Consider the following 21,565-nt stretch of genomic DNA (forward strand, 5'->3'; position numbering starts at 1 on the left):
GTGGCTGGGCTCCCAAACCTTTCCTTTACTCTTATTTCAACACACTGTATCACTCTGTCAACTCAAGGACCGAACCCTAAATATGATTTTTTTTTTTTTTTTACTTTTGGAAGAACAATTAACTAAAGCACAGGTTAAAATTAAATAATGATAATATAGTAAGTTTTAGTTTTAAAAAAAAAAATGCCACCAAAAAATAAAGAGCTCTGTAAGAAAGGACATAATCTAGGAAGCATCCGTGAGTCACTATCAGAACAGACGTAGACACTAACTTGCACTGCCAGATGCACTTCCAGTCATTTAGGACAGGGGGGACTTTAGAATCGACTTCTTCCTCCTCTTCTAGAACATCGCTTCCTGGAGGAGCCCACAGCTGAATCGAATCAGTTGCTGTTAGCAATCTGTTATCTGAAAATTCAAAAGTGGGTCATGTTAGGTCTATAAACTAGTAAGTTTTGAAAATATACAATACCAGCTATGAAAAACAAACGGGGTCAGTTCAAAAAAAATCGCCTAAAAGATGAAAAGCAAGAAAAAGAACCTAAGCAAGAATTACTATAGAGAAGACTTGAGGGGAAAGAAACAAACCACTGGCCAGGGCTTTGTGTGTCAAGCAAGCCTGAGAGGATGTGAGGTGGAGGAGACTGTCTCAGACACTGCTACTGTGTGAGCATTCTCAAGATGTGATCAAACTAAAGTGAGCTTTTTACACGGAATATAAACAACCCTCATTAATGGTGAGTATAAAGGGGTGACGGCTATGGGTCATTACAGTTTCTAATCTTTGCAAATTAAAGACAATAATTTCCTGAAATATACCATGACAAAATAAGAATGTTTCCACCCCTGTCCTATTTATCATTTTGTAGATAAAATAAGAGTAAATTTCATCGTATATTAGCTAAGAAAATAAAAAAAAACGACTGGTTCTTGAAATAAAACAGTAGAAGGCAAAGCTAAAAAGAAAAGGGAAGAAAATTAAGCTCTGTGCAAACAACAAATATAAAAAAGAAAAATCTTATTTTCATTCATCAACAAAAATACATTTGTAGCTTTTTTATCATCAAAGATTATGACATTTTAATTATACATTAAATCAAATGCTTCATTTTAATAATTTTTAAGTATAGCTGCTAAATACCTTGAGGGTCCCATGCTAAGTTGTATGTCACGGAACTCAAAAAGAACTGCCCAGTTTTAAGCCACTGACACTTGAGTTGCTGAACCATGTGGAGAGAGAAAAAAAATAGGACGTTTTTAAAATACCCCCAAATTTCACCATTTTGTCACTTTTTTCAACTTAAAATAAACTTATACAGATTTAAATTATTTCATTACTATTTTAAAATTACTTCAATAGGCCCACTGACAGGTCATACTTCCATATTAAGCAAACTGCTTGCTGTGCCCAACTAAACATGTTCTCGCAAGTTTCCTTCTGTCTACAAACGCATTTCCGTACATGGTCATCCTTCCCTCCACTTCTCCATCTGAGAAGCCCTATCTTTCCTAAGGATTTACCTAAAGCATGACCTCTGTGAACTCTGACATCCTGCCAGCGTCTAAAACCCTCCACACTGTCATCACAGCACTGACTACGGATCTGACTTCCCTACTAGACAACAACCCTTTAACACAAGGAAGGATGTCGCAACTGTTGGGGATTTGTCACTGTTGCTTGACATTTTGTGTTTGTCTGGTTTTTTGTTTGCCTGATGTTTGCTTTAAACAGGGTCTAGTCTCAAGTAGTCCCAGCTAGCCTGAAACTTGCTATGTGTCCAAGAAATGACCTAGAGGTTCTGACACTGTCTCCACCTCCCAAGTGCTGTTATGGGCACCTACTAGCATGACCAGTATACCTGCTTGTTGGTAGGACTGGGGTTGGGAAGGGTGTGAGTGAATTCTAGTTTTGCTTTCCACCTTTTTGTTTGTCTTTCTGTCCCTGGGGTTTGAGGCAGGGTCTAGCCATGCAGCCCAGGCCTAGTTGTGGTAATCCTCCTGCTTCTGCCTCTAAGCTGGACTACTGCTGTAATCTTCACCTTCAGCTCATGCCATGCCTATTATAAAATCCTTATGAGGGCTGGAGATGGCTCAGCAGTTATGAGCACTCACACCCTGTTCCTAACACCTAGTTCAGGAGCCCTACAACCACCTGCAACCTTAGCTACAAGGGAACCTACACTCTCTTCTGGCCTCCATAGGTACCTGCACACATGCGCACACACAAACACACACACACAGAGTGAGAGAGAGAGAGAGAGAGAGAGAGAGAGAGAGAGAGAATAAAAACAAATCATTTTGAAACTTTTATTAATGCACAGAAATGGACTCACTGTCTAAACTAAAACTAGATAAAACTCCCAAGAAGACAACAGATTTTAAATATATATGTAATTCACAAATGTGATATGTTATACTGGAGCAATTTCTATCTAATCCTTTCCTTCTACAAAGTGATTAAAAATCTAAAAACCAAATGTTATTGGCATGGAATATAGTATTCTAATAAAAGTATGTATTTCCTTATAAAAAATAAACAACACAGTACAACATAGTCACCACACACATGTGACATACAGAGATCAGAGGTTGTGAGCCTCCTGTGGTCCTGGAACCTAACACACATGGACTCTACACGGTCCTAAGTGCTCATAAGCAATAAGCGCCTCTCAAATCTTTGAACCTGAGAACCTGAGTTTTCTTGACTGTGTTCCTGGTCAGTCTTTACTTGGGGGTTGAAGAGATCAAATCCAGAGCCCTGTACATATTAAGCAAGAGCTCAGCCACTGATCTAAACCTCTAGATGACTCTTAGACACTGTACAATTTAATAACTGTTTTTATAATAAAAAACTGATATTTTCATTTAATTTAGAAATATAAAAACTTGTGTAAGATTTCAATGAAAACTGTAGTTTAGAAAACGGCTCCCATCTGCAGTTCCAGCAACAGTCTGAGTCTGAGACTGACGGAGAACAGCTTGAGCGCAAGCATTTGGACCAGCTTACACTGCTCAGCAGACCTCGTCTCAGCATAAGTAAGGAAGAGAGAGAAAAGCTTAGCGTTTTTATGGGGCTACTGATGTAGCTCAGTTGGAACAGTGCTTGCCAGGGACTCCCATGGCCCTAGGTGACCTCCAATACCAAGGCCAACCTGTGTGAGTACTAAAGCACATGTGTGGACATCAGAGGACAGCCTTGAGTGTCCAGTTCTCCCTTCTACCTTATTCAGACAGGGTTACTTTGTCATCTGCCACTAAGTACACCAGACAAGCTTCTGAGTCTCCTGATTCCTCCTCACATCTCACGACTGCTCCCAGATTTGCACAGGTTCAGGATATTCGAACTCAGGTCCCCACACTTGTACAACATCTAAGCCTTCTCTAGTCCATGTGTAAAATTTATAAACTGGTTGATGATTCTAACCATATAGGATTTTCTTAACATTAAATAACATAAGATACAGCACTGAGTATCTGTGTGAATGGTTCTTAATATAATGTACAAGACCATTTGTCTGGTTAGTGAGCTGACCTAAGTGTGTAACTCCACTAAACAAATATTTAGGGAGTTCTAAACACATTAGATAATATTCTAAAAAATTGGGATGTAACAATAATCAAAAGAATCAATCTGCCTACTTGTAAAGAACGTTATGTTCTAATTATAAACAATAAGCAAACTAGTGCAGTGGGAAAAGATTTAAAATAGATAATCAGATCAGGGTACGGTGGCTCACACCTATGATGGCATCACAAAGATAGCTGGTGCAAGAGAGAAAGGAATAATAAAAGGATAATTTGCAATTTATAGTATAGTAGACAGGCCTCCTTGAAGAGGTATTATTATATGAGACTTCAAGTCTGTAGAAGCCAGCCCTGATCCTGCACAGAGATGGTAGCACCCACAGAACTAAAAGGGAGGGTAACTAAAAGCAACAGACACGCAGGTGTGGCTGGAGTTGGAGATGGATTCTGAAGAATAGTGTGGGGCTGGAAGGAAGAAGGGAGGTGAGAGGCTACTTGCAGGTTTACAATCTGCAAGAAATATGGCACTCTTAGGGAATTATAAAAAGAGAAGTTATACACCCTCTCTACTGAGAAGAAAGAAAAAAAATCAGAATAGAAAACTAGTACCAGAGACTAGAACTAACCCAAGCAAAGGGAAGAGCAGTTCAGACTAGGGTAGATCTCAACACAGCAAATGGCAATTAGCAATATTCTAGAAACGTATTTCTACAAAGCCTTTAAACCTTCGCAGATATTCCTACCACCGTCCGCACTGCTTCCTATGCAGCTCTCTACTGCAGAGTCTAAGGAAACAAGAAACTGGTTCAAAGTTGCCCAACACTGATGAGAACAACAGCAATAAATGAGGCTAACCAGACGCTTAGGATATTTTACTACCAGTGAATACTTACACTGTTTCTCTTATGAGAGTTTACTCCCAGGGGCTCAAAAATGCACACAGCATTCCCATATGAAGCTGCAACCTAGGAGAATGAACATGATGTTAGTGCTTAGGAAACAGTGAAATAGAGGCGGCCTTCTCCATACATAACGTATAAACTAACTTCATACAATTCAATTCCAATACATTCATGGTTTACTTCTACAAATAAACATGGCAATATAGTAGATTTAACAATCTCTGCTACCAAAAACTTCAGCAGCCTTGTTTTAAAGTTACGAAGGAGACAAGATCTCAGGCAGCCTGGAATAGCCTTGAACTTGATATGTAGCTAAGGCTAGCCACAAACTCCTAATCTTCCTGCCTCTAATCCTGTTGGATTACAAGTATGCATCTCAATGTCTATTTTGAAAAATTGCATTTTCTAGAAGAATTTATTTTGGGACCAGAAAGATAGCTGAGTAAAGGTACTTGCCACCAAGCCTGATAACGTGAGTCCAATCTCCACAACCTACATAGTAGAAGAGAACTGACTCCTATAAGCTTATAAGCTGTCCTCTGACCACTACACACACACACACACACACACACACACACACACACACACACACACGGTAAATTAACAAATGTGATTTTCAAATATTTAATATTTTTAATATGGAGATAACTTTAGTGACAAAAGTATATCTTAGCATCTTTATTAGCAATGTTTATAATCCAGTGGAAAAATGTAAAAGTCGTGAGAAGTTTTTAAAAATATATCAAACAATAACAGGCTTTAAGACTATGTCAGAAAAATGGTGTAATTATACCATGTAACAGAAAACACCAATTGGGAAACCACCTAGAAGAAGGAACAGAAATAACCAAGAGGAAAATCGCTGAACTATGCAGAGCAGCAGATGGAGCAGCTGCTGGGGTCTCCACTGAAGGGGTGTGAGGGCCAGGACTGCTCGGCTCCAGATCACACCTGATAAGGACAGCAAGTCCCTACCAGAGCACAAATCTAACAATTCCTGGAAGTAGTTCCCAATTCATCATCCTCTTGAGGAGGAAACAATCAGCATCAGGAAACAGACCAAAGCCTTCCCCTCTAACACCATATACTATGATTAATCCATAAAACTAGCTTTCCAAGAAGGTGTTAATCCACAGTAGGGCAGGGGAGCTACTTCAAATGTGGGGCTAATATGAAGTCACAAATGTGACAATTACTACCACAGGAGCTGAAGATAAAGGACTAAAATACAAGAACATGGCAGAAAAGATGCAATACTTTAACTGTCTTTTCCCAGGTGAAAATAGAAACAGGCTTTTTTCTTGTATTAATGAATGGAACACAAACATCTTCCATTCATTAGCGATCTTTCTGTTTCTGAGATAAAGTCTTACAGTGTTGCCCAAACTGGTCCTAAATTAGTAAGTTCAAGCAATCCCCTAGGCTCAGCCAGCTTTATTGTATATATTTTTAAAATCCTTACTCTCACAAAATGTATTAATTGTGATTATCATGAATACTTGAGTAATTTATAAAAACTGGTTGGCAATTATCATTCAACCCTAGGCAAGCTTAAAGCTACCTTGCTTGGCCTAGAGAGAAGACTGATCAAAAACAAAAAAAAACTGAAAGAAAGATGGTCCTCAGTGGTCTCTAAATTAAACACAAGCAATGCTTATGGAAAAATACTTAAAGTTAGAAAGGCAAGAAGCAAATATCAGAAGCTACCAGAAAATATAGTGTTTCAAGTACCTTACTACCAAATAATGGTGCATTTATATAACTAGGAATCTTGATACAAAAAGTTGAATAAGACAGGAGAAATGGAATAATAAAGTAATAATTCAATATTAAGTATAAATTTGCATGATTGCCAGGGAGATCCTGACTTAGCATGTCCTTGATAGAATACTTTCCAGTAAAGAACAACCTCTAGAAAGCCAAGAACGATTAAATACCATAATTATCTACCATAGTTTTAAAACTTCTTTTTATGATCTTGTAATGATATACAACTGTCATATATATTGCTCTTACTGAATTCATAGAATATATACCAAATATACTTTATTAGTATTCATTGTATATTGTTTAAAAATGAGAGAGGAAACAAAGAAAATCTGAGACAAAAGACTTTAGATAAAGCTTTATTTCAATTAAACCCCCAGTTCCAAAACTGGAATAAATTCTTAAACATTCACTCAACAAACTTTCACTAAATTAACAAGTGTACAAATCACCTACGTGACACTTGTTATATTAGACACTCCCTGAACTTCCTGATAAACATCTACTGCTACTGCAGATGCAGGCTCAGGTCTACTGCTCTGGCTCATGGCAGATGCTCAACAGGAAGCTGACTAGTGTCCAGGAGTGAAGAGCAGCCTGCACACCACAATGAGACTTCATCTCAACAACAAACGATGCTGTGACTGGAATTTGGAGGAAACGGATTCCTCCTCCCTTGATGGCTTAAAGGCTCCAGAGCTAACAGAACAGCGATCCTCAGACTGTGAGGCGTCTCCACGAAGCACATCCACGGGCAGAACAGTGCCAATCATCAGTGTTATAGCACATCACAGTTCATATACCAATATTATAACATTTAAATAACATTAATTAAGTGATTGAATCTCTTACTCTGCCATGTTGATTGGAGCATTCCACACAACTGACTTGAATGTTTCCATGCTTAGCACCAGGGATGATCTGCACACATTCAAAGTCACTTGCCAGAATAACAATGTCACAGCCTGATCCATATGCCTGAAAAGGAAACATTTTCTGACATTGTAAGAGATATAATGTTGAATTATTATTACATATTACTTTATCTTGGATTCTGTTACTAATATAAAGATATACCTTGACATATCTTACAAAATAGTTAATACACAAATAAGAACATTAAATATTATATCAAAGAAAACATGCTTTTAATCCCTTTAATGCACTCATGAGGCAGAGGCAGGTGGATCTCTGAGTTCAAGGCTAGTCTGGTCTACAGAGCAAGTTCTAAGACAGCCAGGGACACACATAGAAACCCTGTCTCAAAAAAAAAAAAAAAAAAATCAAACAAAAAAATCCTATGAAAAAAATAAACCAATGGCAGTCCATGTTCTGCCATTCAAAAACTGTTTTCCACAGGCAGAGGTTCTTCCTGTTTCTATACACTACAGCGTCCGTTGCTGCAGCAGAAGAATTACTGTTTAGAGTTTCTCTCTAGAGCTCATCTCTTTTTTATTGTTTCCTAAAGGAAGTAATAAAACCCCCACTTGAAAATACTAAAGTCACTGAAAACAGCAATGATTTCAGCAAATATTCTCAGGGTTCAAACCAGATTTAAGAAAAATCAAGATAGATACCAGACAAGCACTTTGTATCACAAGCTATAACTTAAAGATCTGGCAAAATCAATATGAAGGCACAAGGTAGGCTGGCACACACTTAAGACATGACTAGGTAAATAATGCACCAAAAACAATGGTTAGCTGCCATGTCAGAGAGAGCTACATGACAGGGGCAAAAGATAGAGACTATACTACTTACAAAGCCGTCATAGTCTCTTTAATCTCAGGGGGAAAACTCTAGAAGGCTGATATTTATACCACTACTATTCATCATCATCATCGTCATCGTATAAAGAGCTAAGTTCATTAATTTGCCCAGGAATAAACAAGAAAGCGTCCAAACTCGGGCCTTATGATTCGTACACTCTTCCCTGAGTTACATGCTATGTAAAGACTATTCAGACAGGAATGTGCTGGAGGTGGGGGGGGGGGCTTCAAGAATGGCTTCTGTTCATAAAAGAGCCAAAGGAACCCGGGGTGTCTGCAAGGGTAGTGAGATTTTTCTGCAGGGAGAAATGGTGGAGGAGAACTGAGAGCTGCTTTCCCAGGTAAGCATCAGTCCAGCCGCTTCTCCAACGGGCTGCTGCTGACGAAGGCCGCACAGTCCTCGCACTGCCCAGTCCCTGCCGGCACTTAGTCCTCGTCATCTCCATGCACTGAGTTTACTAATGGCCCAGACTACCCCATCTCAAGATCAACAATTCAATCACACTTGCAAAGTTCCTCTGGTCAGAAGGATTGGCACACAGCCATCGTGGGGGTGGAGTGTGGTTTCTGTCTGCCATTCAGGACCACAGATGAACTAGACACTGAGCAACAAATTTGAGTGGACTGAAATCATGTAACTATTTTCTCTCATCACCTGAGCACTAAGCAAAGAGAAAAATCCCAAGTATTTAGAAAATATACTACTGAATTACATCCCTGACAAAGAAATCACAAAGAAAACTCAAAAATATCAGGTACTCCATATAAGAAAGACATTTTAATATGTGCGTGTGTGAGTGTGCATGTGTGTTTCCATATGTTAAGTGTGTATGTGTAGGGGGCAGGCAACTGAAGCACTGTGTGCACACAAGTCTATTATCTTTTAATTCTTGTAGTAGCAAAACACAAAATTATTAATGAACTAGGTTTTCACCCAAGCAGCCAGACAAGACAGCTCATAAAAACCAGTAAGTTCAAGTTAGTCAGCAGGGCAGAAAGGGACAAGTATAAGGAAAACAGAAAAGGAATTTTTAAAGTTGAATCTTTGAAAACATTCAAAGGGAAGCATGTTTCTAATGTGCAATGGCTCTCAAACCTGGCTGCACTGAACTTACCTAAGGAAAATTGTTCAAAAATACATCCCAAACGTATTAGATAGAAGAGCACGGGTTGATACACAAGGATCGAGGCATAAGCTGCACAGTAACAAATGAAACCACTTCCGAACCCAAAACTAAAAGAGCAACAACAGACTAGGCATGGAGGAAACAACTTGTAGTCAGCCTTAGGGGAGGTAGAGACAAGTCCTCTACCTAACAATGTGTGGTTAAGAAAAATCTAAGTACCCCCCCCCAAAAAAATTGAAAAAAAGAAAGGAAAAGAGAAGAGAAGAAAAAGAAAAAAATCGATCAAAGATCAAAAAAAAAAAAAAAAAAATCAAAATGCAGGGTTGTTACTCCCAGTCCTGAATGCATGATTCATCTATAAAACAACTCCAAAAGCTACAGCCCAGGAATTTTACAGAAGAGGGATTTACATCTGTGAAGCCTTACCACCTACCTAAACATAAGCTGAACAAAAACAACACCTACAGAAATGCCAAAGAGCACAGAGGAGAGCCCATAAGTCCTTAGCCCCATGCAAAGAACTACAGGCAACTAAGAAATGATGAGAAGAAAATACTATTGCTCCCAGTCAGCACGTCTTACTTCTTAGCTGCCTGTAGTTCTTTGTGGGGAGAGCGCAACTGGTTACCCAATACCAAGTGGCCAGCCCTGATCTCATAGAAATACAGCTAATATACAGACTGAACAGGTTATATTTAGGAATGTGCATATACATATGCATATATGTGGAGGGCAAGAGGAACTTTGTTACCAGACACTGGGAAGGTTGAGCAGATTCAGAAACCCCGGTAATTCTCATATCTGAGAATGGTGGGCATTTCACCTGTTTCCGACCCCGGACTCAGTTCCTGTCCTGGAGCACCTGACTCCACATGAGGATCCTGACAACACAGGTCAGAGTTCTCCATGCTAATGAGGTATCCAGATGGCTCCTGAGGGTTTAGCCAATTCCTTCCCAGACCTTCCTTCCTGCAAAAGGTGTTTAATCTCTGGTCCACCCTGAGTAAGTTGTATGCATTTACTCTTCACTATGAGTAGAATAAATAGTTTGGACAAGCAAGAACTGTCTCATCATAAACCGCAGTTGGGGGAAGCCTTTGTCATACTTAAGCTGGAGTTCCCCCCCTCTGCCCAGGCTCATTACAGGCCAAAGGCCCCCTCCATTCCAGACTTCTTGCAGTTCCCAGCAGCAACTGGGGGTACCCAGGAGTTAGGAAACCCCAGCTTCAGCCCCAGACTACATCATTTCTCACGCAGGCTGGGGTCCCCGTCTTAGACTGCATTCCCCCATCCCCAAGCAGGTGTGAGCATTCCAACAGTCAGCACCACCATGGCTAAGAGGATAGAATGTAGCCTAGTGTCTCTGCATTCTGAAGATCTGTAGGGCAGAACACCTACCCGCATGCAGTAACAATAAAAAAAGGTCATGAATTAGAACAAGAGAAGGGCATATGGGAGGGTTTGGAGGGAGGAAAGGGAAGGGGAAATGATATAATTATGCTATAATCTCAAAAATAAAAAGACACCCTACCCCGTTCTTCATTTTAGTAAAACCTAACGCCTTAGAATATTCTCAGACTTAAAAATTGGCTGGGTATCTGTGGCACATGCTTGTAAATCCCATTACTCAGAAAGTAGAGAAAAAAAACACATAAATTTAAATCATAAAAGTATGACACCTCATTACCCTTGATCGGCTCCCCACATAAATAAGGAGCAATCACTTAGTTATAAACAGGCCCTTCAGGAAATATTCTGTATAGAAGGGTAACTCAAATCAATCTTCAACATAAACAGGATTCTACTGGACACAATCATGAAACCTCTTTTCATTTAACTAATATATCTTGAAGAACTTTTCATTCCATCTCTGAAATAGCTCACTTTTATAAGTTTTTTTAGATTATAATTACATCATTTTCTCCTTACCTGCCCTTACTGCTCCTATGTTCCCTTCCTTACTCTCATTCAAAGTAATGAGCTATTTTCCTTAATTATTGTTATATACATGTCCTGTATGTATACATATGTATATATGTGCACATATATTTCCAAGTATATGTTTATATTTGCAAATATATAAATATAGCCCATTCTGTCCATATAATGTTTCCTGTGTATGTTTTCAGGGCTGACCACTTGGCTCTACACAGCCAACCGCTGTCTCCTCCTGGGAAACCGTCCCTCCTCTCAGCACCCCTTAACTGCCTGTAGCTTTCTACATGGGGTTAAGGTCTCCTGAATGCTCCCCTTCCACATCACTATGTCTGTGAGTATCACCCTTGGTCAACCTTCTTTTTACTAGGTGCATACTATGCCATTTTATAGTTTTGCCATAATTTATCTGTTTCCTATCTTTTGCTACTGCAAATACTAGTAAGAATCTAAATTACTGTCATGTGGCATATACCTTTTGTATTAAGGAGACCGAAGAAAAGTATCTAGGGGTTAAAAAGGCTCAGCAGTTAGGACCCATCTGTTTTTTCTAGCCATAATAACTACAAAAGCCCCAAGTTCATCTTCCAGCATCCACAGGGGCTCACAACTAACTGTAATCCCAGCTCTTGGGAATCCATTTTCTCTGGACTTTTGAGCACCTACACTCACAAGCACTCACGCATGCAAATACTCACATCCCCCCTGCACATGTGTGTGCACATGTGCATGAGTACACACACACATACACACTCATACATCCACATACACACACAATTAAAAATAGTAAAAGCAACCAGGTGTTTCAGGAAGCAAAAGCAGGCTCATCTCTGAGTTAAAAAGCAGCCTTGTCTATAGGCCAAAAGAATTCCAGGCCAGCCACAGCTATAAAATGGGACCGTGTCTCCAAGTCCTAAAAGTTCTTTCCACACTCCTACAGACATACTTTACTTCCAATGTGTAAGTGAATCTCTCCAGTGGCTAAATGTCCACTCAAGAATGCTAACTGGGCAAAACACATTTATAAATGCAGAAAAAATTATCCTAAGTCAAAAATAAGGGAAGCAGTGAGCAAATTATGTCATGTGTGGCACCCAAAAAACCCTTCACTTCAGAAAAAAGAATGCAAAAGAAACAGAATACTTGAAAATAGCAATACAGAAAAACTTGAGATCTGTAGAGACAAAAACCTACTGGCAGAAAAAGATAGGATTGGCCATTTGAAAGAAAATATTTTTTGATTAAGTAGTAATAACAAACCTTTCTCTGAGGCACAGCTCAGTGAGAGAGAACATGTTTGCCATAAACTGGGTTCCATCCCAGGACTTTCCCCCTCAAAAGAAATGCTTTCTTTCATAACTTTTTCTAAAAAATACTTTTAGTCTTACAATTTTTAACAGGTCAAACACTAGCCAATTTATATTAATAACAAAATACGTGGAGCTATAACAAATGTCTAAATACTGAGTTGAGCAAGTAAGCCAAGTACTGAGGTACAAACCTATAATCTCAGCAGTGAGAAGAAAGACAAAAAGACTGCTGACCTGGCCTAACGCTGAGTTCCAGGCCAGCTAGAGCTACAGACTAAGACTCTTGTGTTAAAAAAAAACCTCACAGCCCAAGCTAAGAATACTCCTATATTTCTGACAGAGAAAACATGTTTACTAATGCTAGTAATCGCTGAAGGAAACATGAGACCTTGAAAAGCAGATATGTAATAATTAATTAACTTGTTCTAATTAAGCACTACAAAACCAGCTGTCTCCAGCCTGTCCGCACTCTCACTAAAAGGTGGGACAGTAGAAAAGAAATTGTAAATAACTACTTTGTATGTCAGTGCTAAGAATAAGCTTTTCAAAGTCCTAATTATGAAAAATGCTAAAGTAAACCACAGTAAAATGAGCAAAATAGCAGCCCCAGGAACTGGTCAGCATATAAAAAATCCGATGTTCTTTTGGGCTCAAATTTGTTCTCTTGGGCTTAGAGTACAAAACACTTGTCCTGCAGAATAACAAAGTACCTCGGAGTAGAAGGGCCAGAGAGAAAGGCCAGAGTGTAGAGGAAAAGGAAGTGGGAAAGGGGACGTGATCAAAGCACGACCTGTGGATGGGTGGAAATGTCAACAAGTACAACTCGTAATGCTCATTTTAAAGGTGAGTGACCAAAACATTTAGTTAAAAGAAGAAAAACTCAAACAAAATAAAATAAAATGGCTTCTTCAAAAAAAAATGGAATGAACATTTTTTTCAGATATAGAACTATTATTAGAAAAAGGTGACCAAAAAAGCTTTTCTCTCAAATTCTTTGTCTTGTTTTGTTTTTATGTGTCCTGCCTACATGTATGTCCGTCTATGTATCATGAATACCTGGTGGCTGAGGAAGCCAGAAGAGGTCATCAGAACCCTAGAATGAGAACTACAGATGGTTGTGAGCACCAGATAGATGCTGAGAATTAAGCCCAGGTCCTCTGGAAGAGCAGCCAGTGTTCTCGAATGCCAGCTCGCCATCCCCCAATTTCCAGTTTATTTCTTAGACAGTTTCACTGGATAAACCAGGCTGCCCTTGAATAGCAGATCCTCCTGCCTCAGCTGGGATTACAGGCATGTACAATACTTGCCTTAATTTTGCTCTTACTTATACATGTCTCATCCTGAGCAAAGAAAAGTAAAGCTAAAAGAAAGACTAAAGATATTCAGAATGGAGCTGTAAGGAAAACATGAACTGTGGCAGGGAATAAAAACCCCAGGGTCACAGCCCAGAAGGACGCAAAGTAGAGAGATGATACAGTTCCTAATGCAATCTTGCATGGTCCCTTAAACTCAACTGTGTAGCTAAAGAGACTAGGGCTTTTTGGTGCATTCCTGTAATCCCAGCACTCAGACAGAAATGGGAGAACTGCCTCAGGCCAACTTGGTTAAACACTGAGTTTCAAGTCAGTCAGGGTGACATGGAGAAAGCCTACCTCAAAAAAAAGCTGGAGAGATGGCTCCACGGTTAAGAGCACTGGCTGCTCTTCCAAAGGTCATGAGTTCAATTCCCAGCAACCACATAATAGCTCACAACAATCTATAATGGGATCCTATACCCTCTTCTGGTGTGTCAAGAACAGCATGCTCATATACATAAAATAAATAAATCTTTAAAAACAAATAAAAAACGATGGCGTGGTGCATACACTTGTAATCCCAGCACTAGAGAACGAGATGCAGCGATGCAGAGACAGAATCACCACTGAGTACCACACAGGCCACAGGCTCAACAACAGAGCAAGAAAAGGCCAGCCAGGGCTACACAGTGAGACTGTCTCAAAAGCACAAACAGAACAAAACAAGGCGTGTGGGTTGGTGTTAAGGTGATATATGATTGGACAGTGGAGAGGAAGGCAGGAAAAGGGCTAGGAAACCAGAAGAGGAGAGAAAGGAGATTCCAAGAGAATCAAGATGGAGCTGGAGAAGAAAGCTCTAGATCCAGGTGAACTTAATTGGCGATAGATAGAGATGAATATTTTTAATGGGTTCTATAGGTCTTTTATCTAATATAGAAGGGTGGTTTGTATCTTTGTCCATTGGATGTAACCTTATTGGGTAGAGAGTTTGTGGCTTGAGAATTTAACATATAAACCTACTTGAAAGCTACTGGGCTTTGGAGTCATGTTTGTGCTGAGCACTGGAGGAACAGAACGTTCCAGGGCGGTCATATCTACCGGGGACAGAAGCAACAGAGCGGGCAGAGTGAACTACTTGGGAAGGGAACCATGTGGAGAGTGCAGCTTTTGGACCAAGTGACAGCGAGACCTCAGGGGCCAATAAAAGGTTAAGCCTTCTTTTAATATTTACTGCAACAAAGGTAGGCATCCCTGAAGGAGTGGGTGGTACAGATTTCTAGTCAACAGCGTACCCACCCCTTTCATCAGGGTCATTGCAGAGAGCCTGCAATGAATAAGCAGAAAGATGTTGGTCTCAAAGACCTTAGCTGGGATACCAAGGTCTAATGAAAGTATGGTTATACATTCATCTCCATTTGTACTGTATCCACCTGGCAACCCTTTCCTTAATAGTGATCTGAGCACTCCCCAAAGCCCACACATGCCTAACTACAGAAATGAAGAGAGAGCTGAGTTCCCGTCTGCTTTCTATTCTATTGTGATGATCTGACTGACATCACAGACTCTGGATGAAAATATTTCTATTGTGATGATCTGACTGACATCACAGACTCTGGATGGAAATATTTCTATTGTGATGATCTGACTGACATCACAGACTCTGGATGAAAATATTTCTATTGTGATGATCTGACTGACATCACAGACTCTGGATGGAAATATTTCTATTGTGATGATCTGACTGACATCACAGACTCTGGGTGGAAATATTTCTATTGTGATTATTAACTGACATCACAGACTCTGGGTAGAAATATTTCTATTGTGATTATTAACTGACATCACAGACTCTGGGTGGAAATATTTCTATTGTGATGATCTGACTGACATCACAGACTCTGGGTAGAAATATTTCTATTGTGATTATTAACTGACATCACAGACTCTGGGTGGAAATATTTCTATTGTGATTATTAACTGACATCACAGACTCTGGGTGGAAATATTTCTATTGTGATTATTAACTGACATCACAGACTCTGGGTGGAAATATTTCTATTGTGATTATTAACTGACATCACAGACTGGATGGAAATATTTCTATTGTGATTATTAACTGACATCACAGACTGGATGGAAATATTTTAATAGCCTTTCTAATGGTTTTGGTATCTTCTTTTTATTTTATGTCCTTACTTGCATGTAATGTGTGTCTGCCACTGCCTACATAAAGATTAAAGAGCAACTTGTGGGAGTCGGTCTGTCTTCACAGTGGAGGTCTGGGGAAAGAAACTCAGGTGTTTGGGCTTGGCAACAATTCCTTGACCCATAGAGCCAACTCCACTAGCTCTAAATATTACTCCAGCTGATTCACTACGTAGTCAAGACTGACCTCTGCCTCCCCAGTGCTAGGGCTGCATGTGCTACCGTGCCAGCAGATAAATGGAATTATCTTAAAAGTCAGATGTAGATAAGAAAATATGTCAACATGTTTGTCCAAGTGTTAGAATAACAGGCATACATCACCATATTCTGAAGTCATTGGGAAATTTTTCATGTCACTGTGGAAATGACCACCTACATGGGTAAAGATAAACTAAGAAACAGAAGCATACTTATGGTTACAGTTTATTAAAATATAGAAATGCCAGTCACAGGTAGGAAAACACATAGGTAGAACCTGGAAAACGTAGACTTCTAAGGTTCTCCCTCCTCAGACGTACATGTAGCACCTTTCTTCCTCCACAACATATGTGAGGTGTTTTGCCAAGAAACATGCACTTATGACTAAAAGCCTAGAGCTGTTACACCAGCCTTTTGCCCATGCACAAACAGCCACAATAATCCTAGCATCCCAGAAGGGAAACAAGTTTATAAATTATAAACCATATTGTTCTAATGAACAATCTAGACAGAGTGTTGAGTAAGATTCAGTACCCTGGGCATTCAGACTAAATTTACTAGTAAGAATATTCCAGTACACAGATTCCCAGAGGCTAGTCAAGCCAAAGGTTATCTATGGTGACTGCCTTTTCTGTGTACTTTAACAATGGAATCCATGGATCTTTTTAGACATTGAATAGCTGTTGCCTATCTAATTTTATGTTGCTACATCAGCTTGTGAAGAGCTTCTAAATACTAACCTATTTTAATACACAATATCAAAATATTATACTTTATAGCCAGACATGAATGCACACATCTGTAATGCTGTCACTAAGAAAGCAAACTCCAGGCCAGCCACAAGAGTTGTATACTTCTATAGCATCATTGATCGCAAAAGTAAAGTCTTTATACAGGGAAGCTATGATGTTCATTATACAAGTCCAGTTTTCCAAATTTCTAATTGTAGCTTGATTTTTTTTTTTTAAGTATCTGAATAGCTTTGGTTTATCAAATGGTCTTCCAAATAAAAATGGAGTTTTATGAAGCAAAGGGTTTTAGCAGAGCTCCTAATTAAAACATGTCCTTAAGTACACACTTTACATGTATGTGCATATCATTTGAAAAAGCTCTACATGGTAATGCAATTCATTTTGATAGTGAGCCCAGGTGTCTGTCCTCTTTACTTTTTTTAGTCTCACAGAGGCTCACTAAGTTCCCCAGGCTAGCCTTGAATTCCCTGTGCAGTCTAGGTTGCCCTAAAGTTATTGCCCCCCCAAGTAGCTGCGCAGCTCTGTACAACCAGAACCAGTAATTATTTCATTCCTGAATTACGGCTACTGTATAAACTACATATGTCTGTAATCTGAGTAAACCGAACTCTTCATGTGCTGGTTCCTTGAGTTTGGGTTTGTTGTTTTCATCCTGTTGGGAGTAGGGCAGTGCCTGTGCCTGCACAAGTGCCACCCACTTACCAAATACCTCAGACTTCCTAAAGTCACAGAACAGAAACATCACGATTTAGTTTAACTTACTATTATACGGAGAAGAATCAATATCTAGAGGATGGGAAGAAAATGCATCTATTTGCAGAATAAAAAGAAAGGGGAAAGAGGAGGAACAGGAAGGGGAGGAGCAGGAAGGGGAGGAGCAGGAAGGGGAGGAGCAGGAAGGGGAGGAGCAGGAAGGGGAGGAGCAGGAAGGGGAGGAGCAGGAAGGGGAGGAGCAGGAAGGGGAGGAGCTGCATGTGGCTGCTGTTTCTCCTCCAGCTTCTGCTCCTGTTCCTCCCCCATCCCATCTAAGATATTATCATTTGTCCTTTAAGTCACCTCACCAAATTACCATATTATCTGAGTGTCAGACTATCAGAAAGCCCTTTCTAGCACAGACTTCTCGGTCAGGAGAAGGTTAACTGTAGGTGTGTAGGATTAGGGAATCCTAAGCACCCAGACAAGAAGGGGATCAAAAGTACAGAAAACTGGTCTGACATGTACACATGCATCAACTCCTAGGATTACAATGAGCTATCTCTAAAAGAAAAAGAAAAGCCATACAACCTGTAAAAGTTGTATCTGTTCCTTAATAGCAGGCTCATAAATTTACAGTATAAAAAGTTCCAGATCAAAACTCTTCCACAAACTCTAAAATTGAAAACCCTAAAATTTATACTAAAACCTTAGAATCTTGCTTAAAAAAAAAAAAAAAAAAACTAGACATGGAACCGTAGAGATGGCTCAGCCATTAAAAGCACTGACTACTCGTCCAGAAGACCTAGATTCAATTCCCAGTGCCCACATGGCAGCTCTCATGAATGAGTAAAAGATGAATTGAATCATCTCTAACTCATCAGATCCAAGGGATCCAACATCATTGTCTAACCTCCTTGGGTACTAAGCATGCATGTGGTGCATAAACATACATGCAGGCAAGCATTCATACATATAAAATAATCTTTTAATTAAAAATGGGCAAATAGGGGGCTGGAGAGATAGCTCAGTGGTTAATATCACTGACTGCTCTTCCAAAGGTCCCAAGTTCAATTCACAGCAACCACATGGTGGCTCACAGCCATCTATAATGGGATCAGATGCCCTCTTCTGGTGTGTTGGAAAATAGTGTACTCAAATAAAACAAAAAATTTTTAAATGGGCAAATAATGCTTTGAATTCTATCATCTGAAAAATTCAACTGGCCAAGCAAGACTCATTTACTATGGTTGTTAACCAACATTCTGTGCTCCTTCTGATAATCAAATACCAAGATTCTGATTCATTATAAATCAGTGGTTCTCAACCTTCCTAAACTGAGATCCTTTAAAATAGTCTCTCATGTTGTGTTGACCCCCACCATAAAACTGTTTTCATTGCTACTTCATAACTGTAATTTTGCTACTGTTATGTGTTGTAGTGTGAATATCTGACATGCAAAACATCTGATATGCAATCCCTGTGTGAGGGTTAACCTCTAAAGGGTTTCTGATCCATATTGAGAACCACTATCCTAAATTTTCCCAAGAATGGTTTGTAGAACATGGCTGTTCCCAGCATTTGGGAGGCTGAGATAGGAAAATTGCCAGTTAAAGAACAGCCTGAACAACACAGCAAAAAGGGGAAGTGGGGATGAAATGGTTCAACAGGTAGAGGCCCTATTCCACCAAGTCTGATGACCACATGGTAGAACGGGATAACCAACTCCTACAAGTTGTCCTTTAGCCTGCTGTCTCAGTCAGGGTTTCTACTCCTGCACAAACATCATGACCAAGAAGCAAGTTGGGGAGGAAAGGGTTTATTCAGCTTACACTTCCATATCGCTGTTCATCACCAAAGGAAGTCAGGACTGGAACTCAAGCAGGTCAGGAAGCAGGAGCTGATGCAGAGGCCATGGAGGGATGTTACTTACTGGCTTACTTCCCCTGGCTTGCTCAGCCTGCTTTCTTATAGAACCCAGGTCTAGCAGCCCAGGAATGGCACCACCCACAATGGGCTGGGCCCTCCCTCCTTTATTACTAGTTGAGAAAATGCCTTACAGCTGGATCTCATGGAGGCATTTCCTCCTCAACTGAGGTTCCTTTCTCTGTGATAACTCTAACATGTGTCAAGTTGACACAAAACCAGCCAGTATAATTGACCCCTTGTCAACTTGACACACAAACATATTTCCATTAAGCCTCAACCTTTACTTTCTTATTTATCCCCAAGATCTAAATAACCTAAAGAGTCCCATAGTCTTCACAAAATCTTGCATAATAAAATTTCAATCACTTTAAAATCTCCAGTCTCTTTTAAAAATTGAAGTCTTTTTTCAATTCAAAGTCTCTTAACTATAAGCCTCCACTTCTTCCTTCAAGAGGGAAAAATATCAGGGCACAGTCACAATCAAAAGCAAAATCAAACTCTAACCATCCAATGTCTGTGATCCATTCACAATTTTCTGGGCTCCTCCAAGGGCTTGGGTCACTTCAGCTCTGCCCTTTGTAGCACACACCTTGTCTTCTAGGCTCCAGCTGCCTGTTCTCCACTGCTGCTGCTGCTCTTGGTGGTCACCCCATGGCACAGGCATCTCCAAAACACTGCTGTCCTCCACTGCAACTAGGCTTCACCAATAGCCTCTCACAGGCTCTCCTCATGGTGCCAAGCCTCAACTCCTCTGCATGACCCCTTTAGTCCTGGGGCATTAATTGCAACTAAGGCTGCATCTTCACCAATGGCCTTCCATGGCCTCTCACAATGCTGACTCAGCTGCTCTCCATGACCCCTTCAATCCTTCAAAAACAGTACCACCTGGGTGACTCTTACACATTACCAAGTCCAGCCACAGCAAGAGATACAACCTTGGCTATCTCTGAAACACATTCTCTTTGTGCTCTCAGAAAACACTTCCCAGAAGATTTCACCTCAGTGATGCTGGTCTCTTCTTAATTACCACTAATTTCTTAGCTCCAGCTGGCCAGCATCAATAGTCCCAGTAATGCTAAGGTTTTGCTTCAGTAGTTCTGGTATCTTGTTAATCACAGCCGATTCATCAGCCCCAGCTAACCAAAACCACAGAACCTTCACAATCAAAACAGCAACAGCCCTGATAAGAGTTTTTAATCTTCCCTCTGAAATCTCACAAGCCAGGCCTCCATCTTCTGCACTGTTCTCAACATTATCCTCCAAGGTCCTACAGAACATCCCACAGAGCTCTTAACATCTCAGGGGCTCTTCTAGCTCAAAGTTCCAAAGTCCTTCCACAGTCCTCCCCAAAGCATGGTCAGGTTGTCTCAGGAATACCTCACTGTGCTGGTACCAATTTGTCTTAGTCAGCATTTCTATTCCTACACAAACATCATGACCAAGAAGCAAGTTGGGGAGGAAAGGGTTTATTCAGCTTACACTTCCACATGCTGTTCATCACCAAAGGAAGTCAGGACTGGAACTTAAGCAGGTTAGGAAGCAGGAGCTGATGCAGAGGCCATGGAGGGATGTTACTTACTGGCTTGCTTTCCCTGGCTTGCTTAGCCTGCTTTCTTATAGAACCCAGGTCTACCAGCCCAGGGATGGCTCCACCCACAATGGGCTGGGCCCTCCCCCCTTGATCACTAGTTGATAAAATGCCTTATAGCTGGAGCTCATGGAGGCATTTCCTCCTCAACTGAGGCTCCTTTCTCTGTGATAACTCCAGCTTGTGTCTAGTTGACACAAAATCAGCCAGTACACTTCCACAGGCATGCCATGGCACATGCATGTCCACATACACACATACACACACACACACACACACACACACACACACACACACACTTAAGTAATGTAGTATTTTTTTAAGGAAGTTTTTTAAAGCTAGGCAGCTGTGAGCCTGCTACTTCATAAATTCTCTGAATGGGATTTTTATGAAGCCTGAAATTTATCGCCCCACACTATGGGGTCTCATGAGATAAGGCAACCATCAACTACAACCCAGAACTTCACCATTTTATAGTATTGGCCCATCTTAACTCTGGCCCCAGAAACTTTCTAAAGAACCTCACTAATCGCATAGAGAGCACCTAATTCAAGAACTACTGTTTACAGA

At 40.2% G+C, this 21,565-nt stretch overlaps 1 protein-coding gene across 5 annotated transcripts in view; it reads right to left on the reverse strand.

The window, feature by feature from the left end:
* DMXL2 (Dmx like 2) overlaps nucleotides 1–21,565 on the reverse strand; it is a 128,999-nt gene that overhangs the window by 102,411 nt on the left and 5,023 nt on the right. For all 5 annotated transcript variants that reach the window (XM_080929995.1, XM_080929994.1, XM_080929993.1 and 2 more), the window contains exons 2-5: nucleotides 7,047–7,172; nucleotides 4,419–4,490; nucleotides 1,142–1,220; nucleotides 273–408 (exon numbers count right to left, since the gene is read on the reverse strand). In XM_080929995.1, coding sequence (XP_080786121.1) covers nucleotides 273–408; nucleotides 1,142–1,220; nucleotides 4,419–4,490; nucleotides 7,047–7,172 — 413 coding nt within the window. The remainder of the gene's footprint in view (nucleotides 1–272; nucleotides 409–1,141; nucleotides 1,221–4,418; nucleotides 4,491–7,046; nucleotides 7,173–21,565) is intronic.

Source organism: Micromys minutus (assembly GCF_963924665.1).
Source record: "Micromys minutus genome assembly, chromosome: 16".
Lineage (NCBI taxonomy): Eukaryota > Metazoa > Chordata > Mammalia > Rodentia > Muridae > Micromys > Micromys minutus.